The 17,186-nt window shown below is 36.2% G+C and overlaps 1 protein-coding gene across 1 annotated transcript in view; it reads right to left on the reverse strand.

Annotated features, from left to right (window-relative positions):
- The window catches only part of UTP18 (UTP18 small subunit processome component), a 45,367-nt gene that overhangs the window by 9,984 nt on the left and 18,197 nt on the right, over positions 1-17,186 (reverse strand). Inside the window, exons 8-11 of the mRNA XM_044675079.1 lie at positions 12,586-12,686; positions 12,256-12,346; positions 11,141-11,264; positions 338-512 (exon numbers count right to left, since the gene is read on the reverse strand). Of these exons, the coding sequence (XP_044531014.1) occupies positions 338-512; positions 11,141-11,264; positions 12,256-12,346; positions 12,586-12,686 (491 nt within the window). The remainder of the gene's footprint in view (positions 1-337; positions 513-11,140; positions 11,265-12,255; positions 12,347-12,585; positions 12,687-17,186) is intronic.

Here is a 17,186-nt window from a genome sequence, read left to right on the forward strand (position 1 = left end):
ATATTAATTGTTATTTTTTTAACAGAAAAAAGTTATTTACATATTCACTTAAACTGAGAGTGGGGTTGCAGTTTTACCAAAAGTATGACCCTGATATCTGACATACCTGAGAACCAAGGTTATATCCAACCTGGGTAGTTTCTAGTCTAGCACCTTTTTTCAGTTACTTAACAAGAAGTGCCAAGCCTAGGGATAGGTGCAAAAGATATAGACACATGGCAAGCATATCTTTGTGTTCCTTTTTTAAAACAACATTTTCTTTTTCAATTTCCTTTTCAAATCCTCAACTTGAATTAAGAAATATTAACAACACTAAAAATAAGTTTTTAAAAGTTACCAATCTAACAGCTTCGTTTGCTTCATTAGAGGCTATAGCTAGAATTTCTGTGGTAGGACTGAAGGCCATAGAAGTAACACCAGTAACCAAATTCATTATGGCTTTTATTGGCTTCGGGTTAGCTTCTCGGAGACAAGTATCTTGGTTATAAACATTTACCACACCAGAACTGGAACTATGAAAGAAAACAGAAAGCAAATATCACTTAGATCATCCAGGAGAGCACAATAAGAATTTTCACAACCTACATGAACATAAATTGATGTAAATAGATATTGTCATTCATGCAAACTTTGAGAAATTAGGAGCTATATATTATGCGTCTTTGAACACTAATTAGTCTTAGAAGGTATTAAACTTGTTAGATCTACAAAACTCGACTAAACTACCCCCAACGAATGTTGTTTTGATGATCAAAATGTTCAGAAAATGGAAAAAATAATCCCACATTTAAACACATTCATTAATTATAAAAGGAAAAAAGGGTAGTTTTGATTCAAACATAACAAATAGCAACAAAATCAAGTAGGTGCTAATTAAATCAAAAGCATTTGTTAAGCCTCAAGTAGGCAATTCTTTTCTTTTTCTGCTATTGGTAGACCCCAGAAGATGCCAAAAGCCTTGAGAATAGCACTACCATCCACCCCTGGCCCTACTTCCTGTTCAACACTCACAGCCTCACCTAAAGAATCTACCCTTATGGAAATATACCCCAACTGCTTCTGCAGAGCTACAGCCCCTGCTTCCACAGCTACTGAAGATCTGAACTAGAAAGATCTTGGATGAGGTACTTGGTACTACTGAGAAGGTACTGAGGGTTGGAGGGATTTAAGGTCATGATGAAAACCAAGAATCACTTTAGAGAATGTGATGCATAGCAAGAGAGAGTAAATAATAGAAGTTTATAGATGAATTTCTGAATAAGTAAATGAAACATTTGTGGGATAATGATGAGATCCAAGGTAGGAAAATTCCTATGAGTACTTGGGGGTGAAACATAGGAGCTGCCAAGGGATTTGAGGAAACTGAAGAATAGTGAATCTGAGAGAGACTCAACATGAATACAGAAATCCACTAGTAAAAATGCAGATGTTAGGAGGAGAGGAAGACAAAAAGATATTAAAATTCTTGAAAAGAGAGGACATTGATGATAGCACACCATAGCTATCATGATCCCTGTAGGGTGAATAATTTTAAGAGTAAGTCTCAAAGAGGATAATTTGCTGACTAATGTCAAGAAAGAGAAAGTCTAGAAGTAGCAGTGGGGAATATTCAGACTTCTCCTTCAGGACCAGGTGTGTCAGTGCTGTGAAGGTACAGTCAGTACAGTATGCAGTACTGTTTGGAAGCAGACAAGTCTTAGTGAAAGCAAGTAGATGGGAATCTGAGAGGCTGAGGCTGGGGAAGTTTGTTCCTAGGTGAGTAAGTGATATTGGGATATGGAGAATAATAGGCAGTGGGAATTTGATTGTTGGCTAACAGATATTTGGTGGAGAGCCTTGAAGGTGTAGAATGTGTAGTGACCGACCAACTACTAAATGAAGGTTTCCCCTTGATACCTGTAGTCATATTTATATCTTTCCACTGTCAACATTTCTTTGTCACTCTAAAACTATCCCAAAGATTTTAGTACTTAAAAGGGTGTTAACTATTGACTTCATGTATTTAATTCTAGTCTCCTCATTAAGATTATAAATTCCTTGAAGGCAGGAATTTTTTCTTAGATGAACGTATGAAAATATATTTAAATGATTATCACCAGGTCCTGTAAATAGAAATAGAAAATAAAAACAGTTCTTGGTCTTAAAGTGCTCACATTTTAACCGAGGAGACATGAGAGGTTTAAGCTGCAAGTCAGATGGAAATGCTTCATGACCCCTTGATCCGTAGGGTATAGTAACAAAGCATATAGTAATATATCTTCCTAAATGTTATTTAATAAAACCATAACCATTTCTGATGTTGAAACATTTGGCTCATTGAATCCTGGTCTGACTTTATTTTCTTCCTTCTTAATTCTTGGACCTAGAGTTAAGCAATTCAAATTAAGGGATACTAAAACTTTGAATTTCCTTATTCCTCTGTCCAGTCTCCATTTATCCCTTGCCAAATCCCAGCCCTTAATTATTCCCACTATCCTATTCTCCATTCCTACTCATGCACTACATAATGTACCTATAAAGGTGTAGAATATGTAGTGAAGAAACTGGTCACTAGCTGGCCATGCTATGAATTCATGTTATTTATTCTCAACTGGACCCTTGTAACAAAACAACACTTTTATTCTTTGATGCTTGATTCCCTATCTCGAACGCCCAGAAGCTATTCCAAATCTCCCCCCACCTTCCATTGAGAACCTCACTTTTTTACTGAGTTAATTGAGGTCATTTGATAATTATTTTATGTTATTTTCATCTAAAAACCTCTTGACATCATCACTTTCCCCCCCCACCCCCCGGGCCCCAGCCTCTGACAATGAACTGAACTTTCCCTTTGCCAAGGCCAGCCCTTTTACAGGTATCCTTGATTTTACATCTTCCTGCCTCTTCAGTCATTCCATCTCTCTCCCTGATGTTTAAGCTCTTGCCATAAACTACTCCCTTCAAACATGCCCAAGTTTCTCCCAAACTGAAAAAGCCTCTGCTAGGTCCTACCATCCTTTCAAGATATAATTCTATCTCCCTCCCTTTCTTATCCAAACTCCAAGAAAAAGGTATTTGTGTACAATGTCTACATTTCCTCTCCTCAACTGAACCTTTTTCAATCTGGCTTCCCACCTCACCACTCAACTAGAATTGTTCTCTACAAAGTTAAAGGTGGTCTCTTACAGTTTTTTAGCAGTTCTCATCCTTCCTTAAGTTCTCTGCTGACCTTCCAACTGTTTCTCCTCCTAACCATCTAACTGAAGGGTTCCTTCCCAGTCTCCTTTGCTGGTTTGTCATCTATATCACACCTCTACTGTGAGTATTCCCCAAGGTTTTGTCAAAGTCTCTCTTCTTCACTCTGTATTTAGTCTATCCTGGTGATCTGTTCAACTATCATGAATTTAATTATCATCTCTAGCACAAACCTTTTAAATCCAAGCCCCAGATTTTTCTCAGGGTCAACCAACTAATAAGTGTCTGGGGCCAAATTTGAACTCAAGTTTTCCTGGCTCCAGGCCCTGTGCTCTATCCTCTATGCCACTGGTTGCCCTTGATTCCAAATAATGCTGTCTCCCATATGGCAACATGTGGATACCTTGAACTTGTATAATCTAAGCTAAGAGTGCCAAAGAATTTTTTTCTTTGTTCCAAAATAAACTAGTTATAGCAATTTATTCGATGCTTTTTATTTTCTATGAATGGAACATTCAGGAACAAAACACACCCCTTAATCAGTAAACGAATTGTATGAAAAACTTAAGATTCAAACTAAGCATGTTGCAATAGATTAACAATCAGCTAAATGACTGTTGGGTGGAGGAAAGACTGTAGTCTATATCCCCTCCCCATCCCGTGTCTGAATTCTCCCATTTGTCCCTCCTTGAACAAACCCTGCTTTGTATATTCCTTCTGCTTTATTCATGCTGCTCTTTCAACCTGAAATAATGCTCCCCTCACCCCCATATCCCTTACCCTTTCTCCAGTGAGAAATCCTTCCCATCCTCTGGTGCCATTTTAAATGCCACCTCTGATAAAAGTCTTCTCTTCTCTATGACCTATAACCCAATACAGTCTTGTGCTTGCTCGAAACTTCATCCTCTTATGGCATTTTTATTCTACCTCTTGGTAGTTATTTGTGGGTTTTCTCATTCTGCCTTTTCCCCTTTGTCTAGCCCTATAATTTCATAGGTATAAAGAACTGTTGGTGTGTAAATTTCCTTTATGATACAAAACTCTAACATATAACCTTAGAGAACTGGGTGAAGCCCAGAGAGATTAACATACTTAACCATGGGACTAGTTAGTTAGTATGTGTCAGAGGCAGGACTTAAAATATCTTAATGATTTCAAGATAGGCCTACAACATGATGTGTCTTTTCTACCTGTCAGACTGTAAAACCATTGAAGGGCAGGCCATTTCTTACTCATTGTACCATACCTCACACAATGCCTTACAGATAGGAGTTGCTCTGTTTGTAACTATTCATCAAGTTGACCTGAGGTGGCATTTGAGCATGACTGTGGAAGGTTAGGAAGATTTAGATAGATGGATAAAAGGGGAAAGAGCATTATAGGTTGGTAGAATAGCATAAGCAAAGGCACAGACAGGAAGGTATATGTGACCAATGTGAGGGACAAGGAAGAATTTGTGATTTTTAAAGAAAGATTAATCTGACAAGAATATACAGGACAGAAGAATGAGGGAAGAATAGCATTAAGGAGATCAGTAAGGAAGCTGGCACAGCTAGTCAAAAGGTTATGAAAGTCTATACTACAGCATTATAAATGTGAAAGGAAAGGAAAGGATTCAGTCAAAGAACCCAACAAAGAAAGAATTAGCAAGATTTAGTAATTGGCTTGGTGAGAATGGCAAACACGAAGGAAAGGAAGAAGGAATTCAGTTCAACAGAAACCACACCATACACCCAGGTCCTGATTGCCTCTTATGAACAAGGGGACCCTAAATAAGCATACATGTCCACTCTCAACTGAAATGGTTGACTTCTGAGGTCTCTATCAGCTCTAATATTATGTGATTCTAAAGTTTCAAATTTATGTGAATGTTAGAATGCTAGTATGGTTGACAAAAGCTAGAGACATAAAAAAGAAGTCACCTGGGGCATGAGCAGATACTGAGAACTTTTAGGGGACATGTTAATGCCCAATGGAAATATTTTCCAGGCCAATAAAAACATGGACTCCCCTAAAACTGAGAAGTAAGGCCTCATCTACTTAGGAATCAGTAGCAGGGATAAAGGGAATAAAGGGAGTCAGGGATAAAGGGAAAAAGGACAAGGACTGATCTTTGAGGAATGCATATTAGTAGCTTAGGAGAGACTGAGAAAGTAGGAAGCAAAAAATAAAAAAGGAGAGCTATCATAGAGAAAAAATGTTCAGGGCAGTTTTCAAAAGAAGAAATGGTTTCAAAGGAGAATAGAGATCAATAGTATCAAAAAGTTAAAGAAAATAACTGAGAAAGGAACTGCTGGATTTAGCTAAGAGGTTACTTAGTTAAGAGCAGTTCCAATTAAGAAATGGGCTATAATTAAAATTACAGAATGTCAAGGAAGGACTAGGCAGTGAAGAAATGAAGCAGGTGTAAATCATTAAATTAGGAACAAAGGGGTAAAAATTCCTATTTGACAAAAACTGCTGTGAAAATGAAAAATTTAGTCAGCAAAAGTCAGGTTTAGAATAACTATATATAACAATAAGCTCCAAATGGATGAAATGTAAATACCATAAACAAAGGAGAAAAGAGGAGAAGATATTCTTCACAACTATAGATGGAGACAGATCATATCTGGAAGCCTTAGGCCTATCAGCTCTAGAACTTCCACTGTTACATCTGGTAAGAAGCTACTATGTTCCAGTATATCTAGACAGGTCCAGCCATGCTTGACTTGACCCCATAGCCCTCTTCCTTCAATAAGCTATGGCTCATATCCCACACGACTTCTATGTCCAAGTTTCTATTTATAGAACGATAATCAAATAATTATCAAATCAAATAACCTCTCTGGCCACATTCTCTTAGCATTGAGGTATTTAGAGCAGTGATGGGCAAACTATGGCCTGCGGGCCAGATGCAGGGGCCCCCTAAACTGTTCTATCCGGCTGTGTGACATTATTCCTAATCTGACAAATACAATGAGTAAGATACAATACAATGAAACTTCGAAAGAGATGCCTTAGAAACAGACTGACAGATGAGCATTTCCTCTCCTTTGGCCCCCTCTTTAAAAAGTTTGCCCATCACTTATTTAGAGTATAAAAATCCTTGCAGGGTCTTACTTCACTATGATATTTGTATTTTTAGTGATAGAAATATATATCATACATGGATTAAAAATGCTTTTTCATTCACTCCTTTATCATTAAATACAAAATGGAAAATTCTGATTACAGAAAATTGAAACATTTCTACACACACAAAAAAATCAATAGTTAGAATTACAGAAGAAAGTTTATTGGCAAAAAACAAACAAACAAAAAAACACACTTCTCTGTGTGTGAAAGAACAAGAGATGATAGTTGTAAAAATAGTTCCCAAAACTATATTCCAAAGAGATCATAAAAGGGAAAAGGAACTATTTCTACAAAAATATTTATAGCTGTTCTTTTTTGCGGTTGCAAAGAATTAGAAATTGAAGAGATTCCCATTAATTGGGGAACAGCTAAACAAATTGTGTTAGGGGGCAGCTGGGTAGCTCAGTGGATTGAGAGTTAGCCCTAGAGAAGGGAGGTCCTAGGTTCAAGCCTGGCCTCAGACACTTCCCAGCTGTGTGACCCTGGGCAAGTCACTTGACCCCCATTGCCCAACCTTACCACTCTTCCACCTAGGAGCCAATACACTGAAGTTAAGGGCTTAAAAATAAACAAACAAACAAACAAATAAACAAACAAATTGTGTTATATGATGGTAATGGAATGCTACTGTACTCTAAGAAATGATGAGCAGATTTCAGAAAAAGCTGGAAAGACCTTCCATCTCTGGACTGATGCAGAGTTAAATAAGCAGAATTGGGAGAATATTACATACAGTAAGAGCAAAACTGGAATGATCAACTGTGACAGACTTTACTCTCAGTAATACAATGATTCAGGACAATTCTTAGGGACATATGACAAAAAATACTATCCACTTCCTAAGAAAGAACTGTTGCAGTTGGAATGCAGATCAAAGTATATGATCTTTCACTTTCGTTTATTTGGGTTTTTATTTGGGGGTTTTCATTTTAATGATTATTCTCTTACAAAAAATGAATATGGAAATATGTTTTGCATGACAATTCATGTATAACCCAGATCAAATTCCTTGCCAACTGCAGGTAGGGAAGGGGAGAGAGGGAGAAAATTTAGATCACATAATTGCAGAAAACTTACGTGGAAATTTATTACATGTAACTGGTAAAATAAAATATCTTTATAATAAAAAGAAAATGTAAAAAAAAATTCTCAAAAGAAGAAATTCCAAATTGTCAATAATCATATGAAAAGATGCTCCAAATTATTAATTTAAGTAAATTAAAATAATTCCAAGGTCCTACCTAACAAGTTAAAAGGACAAAATATAGAAAATTACAGTTATTGGAAGATTTGTGAGTAGAGGAACCACTGATAGGCAAATGAGTGAACCAATCATCCTCAAAAGCAATTCAGAATTATAGCCAAAAAGTCACCAAATCATTCGTACCATTTGATCCAGTGATATCACTATTAAGCACAGGCTCCAGAGGTCAAAAAAGAGAGGAAAAAAAACCCAAATATAGAAATATATTTACAGGAGCACTTTTGTTGTGATAAAGACCTAGAAACAAAGGAGGTGCCAATCAAATGCATAATGGCTCAACTAATTATAGCATATAGATATAGTGAAACATTAGTAGACCATAAAAAAATGACAAAAAGGAGTTTCAGAAAAACCTACGATAAACCATATAAAGTAGAACAGACTAAAATGATAAGAATCAGGAAAACAATTTATACAATAACTACTATACCGACAAAGAAAACTGTTAAAGATTCTGATCGACACAATGACCAAGAATCTACAAGGCTAATTATGAAGCTTTATTTCCCAAATCCTAGATGAGAAGTGTCATACCAAAGCTAGAGAATGAGACAGGTATCTTCAAAAAGAGCCAGCGTAGGTGTTTCCAGTATTGCACCTCCAATTTACTTTTAGACATCTCTTACCGGATATCCCCGAGTCATCTTAAACGCAACATGCCCAAAACTGAACACATTAACCTTCCCCATACAATCCTTTCCTCTTCCTAATCTCCTAGTTACTGGAGAGTTCACCACCATCCTTCTGGTCACTCAGGCTCACATCCAAGGTGGCATCCTCAAACTATGCCTTTTGTTTTGTTCCCCACTATCCAATCTTTTGCCAAGTCTTGCTGAATCTACCTTCATGATGTCTCATATACATTTGCTTTTTCCCCCTGACATTCCCTATGCCCTAATGCAGGCCCTTATTATGCCATGCCTGAGTTATTCCAACAGCCTTCTGGTTGGTCTCCTTACCCACTCCAATCCACCCTCCACTCAGCTATTAAAGTGATATTCCTAAAGTACAGGTATAATTATGTCACCACTCTACTCAATAGACTCTAGTGGCTCTCTATTGCCTCCAGGATCAAACACAAAATCCTGTTTATCTTTCAAAACTCTTTACAACCTAGCCCCTTCCTACCTTCCCAGACTCCTAACCCTTCACTCTCAACCATGAATCCTGTGACCCAGTGATACTGGCCTCCCTATGTCCTAACACCATACCTTTTTACTGCTCCTCCAGGCCTAGGCTGCTGTCCCTCCTCATCTTTTCCTCCTTCTGGCTTCCTTCAAGTCTTGGTTAAAATCCCATCTTCTACAAGAAGCCTCTCTTGATCCTCCTTAAAGCTAATCCTTTCCTTCTGAAACTATCTAATTTTACTACACATTCATTATTTGAACAGTTGTTCTCATGTTACATCCCCCAATTAACAGTTTTCCTAGGGCAGGTAAGTAGGAGGGTGTCATTACAGTGATATAAATAAAAATTTTTAAGGATGTCAATTATAGATTTTTTAAAAAATTAACCGAAGAATACAGCAATTAACCGAGATAAGCAAAGCAGTACAGAATTATCATATTAAATTTAATATACTTAAAAACAAGGTACATGTAATAAGTCTTGGTTTCATATACAATCCTTTCCTAAACTTTTTATGTGGATGTTTATTTCTGTTCCTTAAGCTCCTGATAAAAAAGAGAATTTAAAAAAAAAAAAGAAAAGAAAAAAGTGGACTTTATACCCATCATTAGAGAGAAATAGCCAGAGAATCAAAATAAGTATTTTTTTTTTTTTGCTTTTTAAATCTAGAAAAAATCCTATGTTTGAAAGCATAGGTTAAAAAACAATGGAAGGAAAAAAGATGCTACAGAGAGAGGGAACAAGTGAGACATGGTCCTCAAGAAGCAGGAAGGGATGGAGCAGAATAATCAAATAGCTACATAGACAGATTTGTTGAGGTTAAGAGTAGAATAAACAGAATTCACTACTGATAGCCTCAATCCTCATAGTAAATTAAGAGTTGAGGTCATCCACTGAAAGTTAATGAGAAGGAGGAAAAACTGGGTCTTTGGGAAAGAAAAGCTCTAGAATAGCTATGGTAAGCTCAAACCAGAGAATCAATAATAATTGTAAAGTCAGGAACAGTCCTCTTGTAATTGTTCAGTGCTACATACTTCATAAAGGGCTTTCACATTTACAACCTTTAACCTTACAAGGCCTTGGCTTAAGGAAAATCCTTTAATATCTATACTTCTCAATGAGGAAAGTAATTCACAAAAAAGTTAGCTGATCTGCAAGATTACAGTTTGTGAGTAGCAAAACCCAGGCCACAATGTAAATCTGACTTCCAGTCTCTGCTCTTCCTAATGCAATCTACCTTTAACTACCTAACTTTTTCATATCTTTTTAAGATATGAAAAAAAGAGGCCCAAGTAAATGCATTAATCTAAGCCAATTTCAGATTCTTCAAACATTGTCCTGTAAAGAAAATCTTTACCCTAACTACACAAATATATTAAATCCAAATACCAGCACCAACCCGACTAAAAAGGCCCAACAAACTAAGGTGTCAGCCATTAAAGTATTATGAGATGGGTTGTGAAAAACTATTCTAAACTAAATTGGAAGGGAAGGAGGAGGCGAGAAAGGGACATTTCAGTCACTTTTTTAAATGCCCTATGGGAGGCTCACTAATTAAAAGAATTCTCTGATGTGTAGCTATTTAAACAATCCATTTCTGAGATGACTCCATGTAACTGTGCAAAAAAACATAAGACGTTAGTCAGGAAATCTGAGCTCTAGAAAAGATCTTGTGATTAAAGGAACCCTAGGCAAATCACCCAACTGCTCCAAACCTCAGCTTCCTTAATATGCCAAATGAGGGGATAAATTAGATTTTCAATAAGGTTACTTCTAGATGTCAAAATGTGATTCTTACAAAACTGGATTTTTATCTAAGAGCTACCATAAATGTAGTTGTTATTGGTGGGACGAGGGGAGATGTCCATTTTAAGAAAAATCTCAATAATGAAGAAGAAATACTTGAAAAAGATAAAAATGAAAATCAACATATTTAAGCTGCCTTAGAAAAATTCTTTATTATATAATATGGTATTCTCAGTTCATTCCAACTGGTGAAGATCTTTCTGGAATTAGATTCAGACAATCAACATGTTAAAATCTCCTCCAAGCTTGGTGCCATCTGCAAATTTGACAAGCAGGCCATCTAAACTTTCATCATAATCAGCATTAAAAATGTTGAGCAGTACAAGGTCAATGACCTATTCCTGGGTACTGCACTAGGAAATTTCCCCTCCAGCAGCAAAATGGTAAAAAATAGTTACACCAATGTTAAGACAAGGCAAAATTGTTACTTCAATTATAAAATAAAATGTAAATATTATGCCACCCTACATTTTACTGGTTCAACAGCTGTTACAGAAACATCAAAATTAAGACAAGTGCTACAGCAGGTAGTTTGATTTTAGACTATCATTAAGAATTTTAAATTAATTCTATGAAGAACAGCACATACATTTTCTAGCATTATCATTAATACAAAGTGCTAAGAGATTGCAACCATTTATCTTTACTTACCCACAAGCTACATATTGTCCATTCCTAGAAACAGCAATGCTTAAACCACGCAAACACCCTTCATCGGTAAATTTGTTCAAGCATTTCCTGGTATTCACATCCCAAATGTAAACTTCACCATCCACTGAACAAAAGAACAAAAGAAGAGAGGTAACATTACAATTTTATAATCTCAAAACAAATAAACCCATCAGTCCTTGGAGTCATCCAAGAATAACCAGGTGGACATAAAACAAGTACTATGTGGGGACAGTCTGTGACCACTAAAAACAACAGTTTTGACCTCAAATTAAATCTAAGTCAGTGACTAGAAAGCAGCTAAGTGACACAGTGAATAGCACCAGGCCTGGAATCAGGAAGACCTAAATTCAAACCCAGCCTCAGATACTTACTAGCTATGTGACCTTGGGCAAGTCATCTACCCATTTGTCTTAGTTTCCTCATCTGTAAAATAAGTTAGAGAAGATAGCAAACCATTCCACTGTCTTTGCCAAAAAAACCTCAAATAGGGTGACAAATGAAATGACTGAACAACAGTGCCTAAGAAAGTAGCTATATTTTACAATGGATTACCAGCATCAAGTTTTTAGACAACAGAATCAGAACTCTAAATGCTGAATTTACAAATTCCTACAAATTTGATAAGCATTCTTATTTTCTATAAACTTGACCCACCATAGGGTGTTTAAAACAACAGAATGAGCTACAGAAGGTAGATTTTGGAATCTGTCACTAAAAAAAGACTATTCATGGGGCAACAGTTAGGTGGCTTAGTGAATAGAGACAAATCTGCTCTGGAGATAAGATTCCTGGGTTCAAATCTGGCCTCGCTTTCTAGCTGTGTGACCCTGGGCAAGTCACTTAATCCCAAATGCTTAGCCCTTACCACTCTTCTGTCTTAGAATCAATATATAGTATCGATTCTAAGACAGGAGATAAGGGCTGGGAAAAAAAAGTGAATAAACCAATTTTTAAAATATAAAACTATTTTTCATACCATGGTTTGGCCATTCAAAAGAAACTAAAATTTAAGAAAATAAATCAAATTTAGTTTCATAAAACTTAAAAGATTTTAATAAATACATCCATACCATTCTATTAGTCATTAAACTTACCAGAGCTGGCATATATCTTTGTGCTATCTGATGAAAAAGCTGATGCAGCTACTTTTCCATTAATTTTCATACTGCCAATCAGCTCTTTGGTCTAAAAGATAAATAGGAATTAACAAGTTGTTCGAAGGACCACATCATGCCATCTAAAAATCACCTATTTTCCAATGTTGTCTTTTGCTTTTCTCTACTTTGAAGATTATCCTCCCCTAAGAATCCAGTTTTCTTCAATAGCCTATGCTCCCTTATTTGAGACTAGATTCAAGTGTATAGCAACCTTAAGAGTCCCACACTGGGCATACAACAGGAAAATAAGAATTAGCAGTAAGTCACCTTCATTGAAAGTAAATGAAAATATCCCGAAGAACCATTTAAGAGCAAAGAGGATCCATCTGGAGATACTTCAAAGTTTCTGACAAATTTCTCCTTTAAACCTTAAAAAAAAGAACAAATTAATTCAATAGAGCTTAATCGTTTCAATCAAGTTCTCATTTAATTAACTTCCTAAACTCATAGGACACAGAGCTGAAAGGGACCATCAAGCTGTACAGAGATAGGCTGCAAAAGTGAGCAGACAGGCTTGTGAGCTACAAAGAATGACTCCTAGGGTTTTTAAAGGCACTAAGAGATTAGATACTGTAACAATGCACAAGCTCACTGTTTAGAGTCTGTCATAAACAGAAGCAGGCAGTTACTCAGTCTGCAGGGTATCCCTGTCTTCTCCCCAAGACATCTGGTCCTTCAATGTATCACTTTTCTGTTGGTGCACCTGGTATGTCAACAAACCCTGCATTCACATTTAAAGTTTATAAAGTACTGGGGAGGGGGGGGGGGAAGAGGAACGCAGAAAGACTGAGAGACTAGCCAGCATCCCAAATGAATTAATACCCATAGGAGCTGTACCTAAGAAGCCCTATGAATAAAACAGATTTGGGGAAGCTAAGCATATCAAAAGTGAACAAATGCATCCAAGTTTAAGAGTATGGAAAGCAAACAAACCCAAAGGAACAAACAATACTTCCACAACCTAGCCATGTGATATCATTGCCATGTACTGTTACATTTTGAGTAAAACAGGCTGTTTATAGCAGTGAATCCCAAAGTGGGCACCACTGCCCCATGGTGGGTGCTGCAGCAATCCAGGGAGTTGGTGATGGCCACAGGTGCATTTGCAAAAGGAGATCCCTACAGCTTATCCTGAAATATGGGCTGTAGTTCAAAAGATCTTAATTGCATTTCCTTCATCATATTTAGTGGAACATGGATTCAGGGCAGTAACCAATTTATTAACAAAAAAAAGAAACCAATTGCAAATAGTCAATTGCAGTGATTTAAGATTACTGCTGACGAAAATAAGAGCCGAGGATTACTAAATTGGTAGCAGCACACCAGAATCATCCTTCTCATTAAGATGACATTGAATGCTTTAACTTTTTTTGTATTACATTCTATTCTGAGTTCAATAAATAGTTTCATAATTTCAAAGTTCAATGTTTCTAATTTACACCTTTCTTTACTATATTTTATGAAAAAGGTAGAAACATTGATACATACATCTTTCCTATTAATTGCTATTAAAATTTTAAAAAATTAATTTCCAGGGGGCTAAGTAATATTTTTTCTGGAAAGGGGGCGGTAGGCCAAAAAAGTATGGGAACCACTGGTTTATAATCTCTGACATCTAACTGACTAAATTCACTAAAGCTGGGGCAACAACACAGGGAAGGAGTCACTCCTACAAGAGTCTGCACCCAGGTGTGTCACAGGTTCTAATCTGTTGCATCCCCTTATAGGCCGAAGCAAGGAGAAAAATGATGTTTAGGGAGAGATAACAGTCTCCATTCCATACACTCAAATCTAAATGTTTTATGACAAACAGATTGAAGGATAAGATTGAAAATGTAACAGTACATGGCAATGATATCACATGTGGCTAGGTTGAGGAAGTATTGTTTGTTCCTTTGGGTTTGAAGGATAAGGTCTGAGGAAAGCAACCAATGTCCAAGGGTCAAACCTCTTCTCAAGCCCTACAAAACTCTTATCCAATGAATAAACAGAACTTCTAGGTAAATAGCAACCCTACCCTACTTGAACAAAGATGCTTGCAATGCCCCATGCCTTAATTGTACTCAAGGAAAGGTGACTAAGGAATATCAGTCACGGTCTCCACACCCCCCATACTATCTCAACAGAACTCCTCTTCAAAGACTTCAGTAGTTTTCCAAGTTAAATAAATTAAATAATAGTTGGGACTACATTTTGAATAATCAAGATTCCAACCTCATCACTTGGAATAACCCCAACAATATTATTAAGAAATTGCTTAGTATAAAATATTGTGGTTCTACTGCCAGAAGGAACTGGGGACAGGTTTAGCCAGAGCCCTCCACAGAGTAGGCTATGGTGGAACTTGCACCATTTAAGATTCCTGTAGTTAGGAGTCAAAATCAACAGTGGGTAAAAGCAAGAAACAACCATCACAAAAAGTAATAAATAGGGGTTAGAGAAAGGCACAAAACAGCAATATGGCAGTAGACAAGAACAAAGGCAAAATAAGGAAGCAATGAAGTCAGGCTAGAGCAAGGAACCAAATCTCCAAACAGATTTAAGGTTTCTCTGAGGAAGTGAATGTAGTAAGTTTATGGACTTTTTTGAGCCCCAGTCTTTGGGGGTAATCCTTGTCATCACCTTGCCCTGAATATATCCATCTGCAGGCAGTTTGAGCCAGCTGCTGACGTCATCTCCTTAGAAAATTATGCCTGCTCAGCAAAAGGCCCCAGCAGTTTTTACCTTTGGTTCTAAATAGCTTCCATTAATTTTCAGTCAACCCTTTAGGGTGCTTTAAAATATACCATCATATCAGCAAAAATAATTCCTTGATAACACCTATGGCTATTCCCTCGTTTTTTGTTTTACAGCTATAGCCAATATTTCTTGTACTATGCCAAACAGAAAGGGTGACAATGGACATCCTTGTTTCAGCCTTGATTTTACTGGAAAGTATTCTAATTGGTCTTTGGTACAAATAATGATAGTTCTGATTTTGGATATATACTAGCTATCAATTTAAGAAAAGGTCCTTTACTACTGTTTCCTAGTATTTTTCTTACAAAAATGAATGTTGTATTGTGATAAAATTTTTTGCATAACTAAGATTATAGTCATCCTAATATTAAACCAATAGCATTCCTGATATAAATACAACCTAATCACAAATATAATCTTTGTGATGTTGTTTTAGCCTCTTTGCTAAAATTATTATTTAAAATATTTGCATTTATGTTCATTATTAAAGAGAATGGTCTATAGTTTTCTTTTTCTCTTTTGATCCTCCTTGGTTATTACGGTTGTACTTGTGTCATAAATTATTTAATAGTATCTCTTTACTATTTTTGCAAGCAATTTATATAATACTGGAAATCATCTTTAAACACTGGAGAGAATTCATTCAGGAATCTAGCTAGTTCTGAATTCCTTCAGAAGTTCATTTACTATCCTGAGATTTGATTAAATTCTCTACTTCTTGTTCTTTAACATTGATACATAAATATTCACTTACTTCATTAAGTTTATGATTTTAGGAATTAGAGGCAACTGGTAGCATAATGAATAGCCACACAGTGGCTTGCAATCAGAAAACCTGAGTTCAAGTTTGACTTCAGATACTTAGCTAGCTATAAATGACCCTAGACAAGTAATTTAACTGTTTGCCTCAGTTTTCTCATCTGCAAAATAATAAAAACAGTACATATCTTACAGGATTGTTCTGAAGATCAAATAACATAATATCTGTAAAAGGACTTTGTGTGTCTGACACAAAGTAGGTGTTAGATAAATGCTCATTCTCATTCTTCTTCCTTTCCCTTTTTGGGGGGTGGGAGAGGCACAGTAGTTGTAGATATGTTTATTTTTTGGTAACATAAAGTGGCACTAATTAACAGTAACTCTAAGGTTGCACAGCTGGACAAGTTTTGATAATATCCTCTCCTTAGTTATGAATTCTCTTTTTTGCTTCTGAAATTAGTAATTTGGTTTTCCTCTAATTTTTTTTTAATCTGCTACTAGTTTTATGTATTAATGAGTTTTCTTTTCAATTCTTTAAATTTTCAGGATTTCTATTTTGTTCAATCTGGCCTCAGACACTTCCAAGCTGGTTGACCTTGGGTAACTTGACAACACCAATTGCCTAACCTTTACCATTCTTTTACCCTGAAATGGATATTCAGCATCAATTCTAAGACAGGATGTAAAGATTTAAAAAAAAAAAAAGGATTTCTATCTTGGTGTTTCAGGAGGTTCTTAAGCTCGTTTTCTAATATTTTTAGTTACTGTTCTTTCTCACTTTTGCTAAAAAAAATGTTTAGAGACATTTGTTCTTTGACCTAGCAAATCCTTAGATTATAATCTTTAGTCTGATTTATTTTCACTACTTCCTTCAGTGACATTTGATTTAATATACATTTTACTGCAAAAACTATAATTTCTGTCCCTTTCCTCATCTATTTTTATCTCTACTGAAATCTTGTTTTCAGTAGAGTGATATCTTTGAAAGCCTTAATAAGGTACAATTCTACTACTAATGCTAAAAAAAATACATTCAAGTCATGCTTGTCAGAAACTTAACTACCAGAGGTGAAAGTAAGAAGGTACAGAGAAACTAAGGTATTAGCAAAGAACCTTTATCACAGGAAATATTAGATAGATTTGGCTTAGATCTTAAACTGAGACAAACAAAGAAAGTTGAGGACATGAGGAAAGGCCTAAAAGAAAAGGACTCCAGGTACTGGAAAAACCACAACAGCATTGGAGAATAGGCTCCAACCAGTTACAGTAGAAACAGTCCTAATCAGATGATCTTGAGAAAAAAGCAAGGGAAGAGAGAGAGAGAAAGAGAGAGAGAGAGAGAGAGAGAGAGAGAGAGAGAGAGAGAGAGA

This window comes from Gracilinanus agilis, chromosome 4 (assembly GCF_016433145.1).
Source record: "Gracilinanus agilis isolate LMUSP501 chromosome 4, AgileGrace, whole genome shotgun sequence".
NCBI classification, from domain to species: Eukaryota; Metazoa; Chordata; class Mammalia; order Didelphimorphia; family Didelphidae; genus Gracilinanus; species Gracilinanus agilis.